General features: G+C 36.2%; 1 protein-coding gene across 2 annotated transcripts; it reads left to right on the plus strand.

Moving 5' to 3' along the window:
* Positions 1-566: 566 nt before the first annotated feature.
* On the plus strand, positions 567-3,845 carry LOC139825047 (uncharacterized). Of its 2 annotated transcripts, none has more exons than XM_071797590.1 (3): positions 567-960; positions 1,884-2,172; positions 2,376-3,845. In XM_071797590.1, the coding sequence occupies exons 2-3, from the start codon at positions 1,900-1,902 to the stop codon at positions 2,886-2,888; spliced, it is 786 nt and encodes a 261-aa protein (XP_071653691.1). In that variant the 5' UTR covers positions 567-960; positions 1,884-1,899; the 3' UTR covers positions 2,889-3,845. The 2 variants fall into 2 exon arrangements, with proteins under 2 accessions (XP_071653691.1, XP_071653690.1); XM_071797589.1 differs by lacking the exon at positions 567-960 and adding an exon at positions 1,064-1,268.
* Positions 3,846-4,023: the final 178 nt, after the last annotated feature.

A 4,023-nucleotide genomic window follows, 5' to 3' on the forward strand; every position in this document is an offset into this window, starting at 1 on the left:
GTGAAAGTCATTTAACTCTTAAGTCCAAGCATGATTTTAAACAAAAATTCGATGCGCTTTATCTCTCCAAGACCTATAACCCATGACTGATATAGATAATTTGTCAAGTAAATGATAAGAGTGACTATAGGCCATCTGACTGAAATTCCTTGCTGAAGCTAAAACTAAACATCTCGCTATCTCATTCGAACGACTTCAAATAACTGTTTTTGGCTAATTTATGACTTTCAAAATAAATGCTTTCCGCTAACGACTCTATCAATGTCGAAATTACACATTTCCGAGCTCTCGCACGATGTTTTTTTCATCGCACAGTTTTCATCGACGGTCAAAAGTTCAAAATTAGCCATATAATATATGTTCTAATTGTAAGTGTATCTCCGCATAATTATTATTGTTAACATACAACTATAAATGCGTCATAAATTATTTTCTTGCATAATCAGTTACTCGCATATACGCGTCACGAACGTGCCAGTGCAGAACGTTCAGAACGTGAAACATTTTGATTAAGTTCGAGGAGGGGATTCATGCGTGTCTAATCGAGAGTCACCCATATCTCATTGTGAGAGAATGATTCTAACAATAAGTGAAGTGAATGAATTCTATCGAGCGACAGAGAGAATGATGCCGCGCTGCGTTTCTTATTTCAATGCAGATTACATGTATATCCATCAAACAGAGGTCAATGTCTTCGGACAAAATAATCGGAGCCGCGATAGAAGGGAGTTGCATAAACACGCGAACGGATTAAAAGGCCGCGGTGGCGAATGCGACGAGAGAAAGTGCAGCCTCTCGAAGAGCAAATGTCATTACGTCGCGTTAGAGTGTGTGCATTGCGCATTGTCAACATATACCTACAATACAATATTATCAGGATCGTGCTTATCTATATAGGCACGTTGGATGCCCGTTTATACGCGTGAGACACTCGTAATCGAAGAAATCAGTCTTTCTACAGTAAGTTGCATTTATTGCTGCATATTATTATGTTTATTATTATCTAATGATACATATTTGTTAAATACTTTGTGCTTGTTCCTCGGTTCCCCCGTATCTCTGAATTCCAAACATTGTTGCGCCTGAGGCTAAATATAGTCTCTCTCTTTTGAGGCCATTCAAGAGTCGTTAACTTTCATTATGGTATCAACGCGAGCGCGGTGATCGGTAAATTACTCAGTATACGACAAACGGTCACTGTGTTAAGACCTCCGTGTCGAAATAAAATAATATTCTTGACCGCGCTAAGATCTCCCTGGCAAAATGAGGTAATTCTTGACTGTTAAGTTGACGATTAGTGTGTTAAAGCATCAAAATTTAACTCAATCTAACTAAAGTTAAATAAATATAACAATTAGATCAACGGCAGATAAATATAACAATTAGATCAACGGCAGATCGGAGCAGGCACCGGCAATTGTATTTCTGAAGAAGTTTCCAATTACAATCGCTATTCTATCTATAATAATTTTTCTTAATATTTTTTACGTAATACTTTTAACATTATAGTTTCTGCATCAGCAGTATATAAAAATGTTATTGAAATATGTGGATTTTATAAATTTCTCGGTGGAAAGTATTTACGTTAGTGTAAAACAAGCTATCATTTGCATTTATCTAGGAACTTGATACTCTTTGACTTGACGAACATGCACTATCGCTCGCTGCATCAAGATCGCGTTATTTCATCACACTCGTCAAAAATTCTCCTGAAAAATCATGATACTTTTCGTTACCTCTATATAAAATAAGTATGTATTTTTATGAGTAGCTCAACATGCATGTATGTCATCGAGGCCAATCTCACTCGACAGTGTCACTAAAGTGTTTTTGGTTTTGCTCTCTTCGAAATAATCACCAACGGAAACGCGCTTATATTTTAGCAACACGCGTAAAAGGATGTCCCACTATCGGCCTTGGGGCTCGACGGAGAATGGTCAGATAGAATTCGAGTCCTTAACGGATGAGACCTTGGAGGGTGCTCTCGATGTGATAAGAAAGAGCTTTTTCCTCTACGAATCCGTATCCATAGGCGTGGAATTGAATTCTGAGCCGGGAGCATCCGAAGAACTCGAGGAGCTCTGTTTATACGCGGCTAAGGACGGTGTGAGTGTCGTGGCTATCGACATTACTACTAACGAAGTTGTCGGTGTCGCGTTCAACAAAATTCAAGTGAGTGAAAGCAACTTTTCAGTATAATGTTCTGTACTGCGAAAAGCGTTTTTTCGAATTATTGAAAATAGATTAGTTTCTATACTTTTGTATAATCTATAATCAAACCTTTGCCACACACGGTTAGTTAGCATTGATGTTCCTAGGTTGTTATACCTCAAGTGTTTTTGACAGTTATTCTGATGACTAAGCTAATTTTTCAGGTGTCCGCCAACAGCTCTGAGAAAAGTTTCTTCGAGCGCTTCAGTGACAACTGTCGGTACAAATCGTCGAAGGCTCTGGTGGACTTCATGATAAATGTAGATTCGCGAGTAAATCTCTTCAAGCATTATTACGTCGATTGCATCCTCGAGATTATGTTTATAGCGACTTTACCCACCTACGGGAAACGACGTATAGGCGAGATGCTAATCACTTCGTCGTTGGAACTCGGTGAGGAGTTGAGACGCGATAAAAACGTGAGAATACCCATCACGATACACGGCAGTGACGAGGTGACGAACGCCGACGCGGTGCCGGCCTTAGTCTCCGCAATCATGACGTCCAATTACTCGTATCGAATCGCGATGAAACTGCACTTCGACGTGCTGTTGGAAGTCTCGTACGACGAGTTCGAGTTCAATGGAAAGAAGTACAGTGAGAGAGTAGGCCAGGAACATCGACAGGCAGTTTTGGTAGCCAAGAGACTCTCCCCAATTTTGTCAAAAAAACAATGATCGTGCGAGTAGTTTTATGGACTTTCTCACATTGCGATGCTCAATCGAATTTAGGAATAACATAAATTAGAAATAGTAACAGATATTATTATATAGGAATTATAATTATAGATATTATTATTCCTAAATATTATAAAGGTTTGAAATATTATCTGGTGTTTATTTATGTACGATAGCGTTCTTAATTTTTCTTATCAACTTAATTGTTTACAATAATATTGTCTTTACTTTATAAATTGGAATGATCGAAAAATTTAAAGATATTTGAAAATTTATGAGAGCATAAGAAGATTAAGATAGTCTATCTAATAGTCTATCGTACATATTATATTAATTATTATATTGTTCTATTTTGTAAGCAATAATTGCGCGTTCAATTTGATAAAGAACTCGAGAAAGATAGAAAAGATGGAATTTTATATGTATGTTAGGAATAATTGTATTGAATGAAGAAAATAATATTATATGCAATCAAAATATGTCGTTTTCTAGCGACGCGTGCATATAAATGGATCACAGCGGAAGAATAAATTGATGCCGCGTTCTTGGAATAATATATATAACATCCGAATAGAATTAGGATAATGCTGGACAGATATATTTTATGACACAGACTCTTACGTAGTCAAAATGTGAGGAAGAATATATTGGACTCGCAGATTTCATTCGCGTGCGATAGTATATATATAATAACACTCAATTGAATAGAATTGGTCGTATCCTATAATATTATGTATATAATGTATTATATAAAATATTTTATCGTATGTATTTACTACAATTACATAATATCATTTTTATGAAGTTGCACAATATTATTTGCAAGTTGCAAGAGGCAAAAAATACAACAACATGTAACAAATGCTGTTGATTTAGCATTTTAACATTATTTAATGAATAATTTGATTCGGATATTTGATGAGTGAATAAAAATTTAGAATGGTTCTCTCGCAATAATTCTGCGATTCTTCTGTTTTCCTTGCAACCTTTTTTGATTAAACAATTGCTACCCGGCAAATCAAGATCCTTGCTCATCGAGGCTTCCACTTGAAGTTTATTTAGATAATTCGCGTCACTTTCAGGATAGAATTTCATATTCGTAAAATTTATGTAAGAGCCAAAGCACATAACACGG

This window comes from Temnothorax longispinosus, unplaced genomic scaffold (genome assembly GCF_030848805.1).
Source record: "Temnothorax longispinosus isolate EJ_2023e unplaced genomic scaffold, Tlon_JGU_v1 HiC_scaffold_825, whole genome shotgun sequence".
In the NCBI taxonomy this organism is placed as follows: Eukaryota; Metazoa; Arthropoda; class Insecta; order Hymenoptera; family Formicidae; genus Temnothorax; species Temnothorax longispinosus.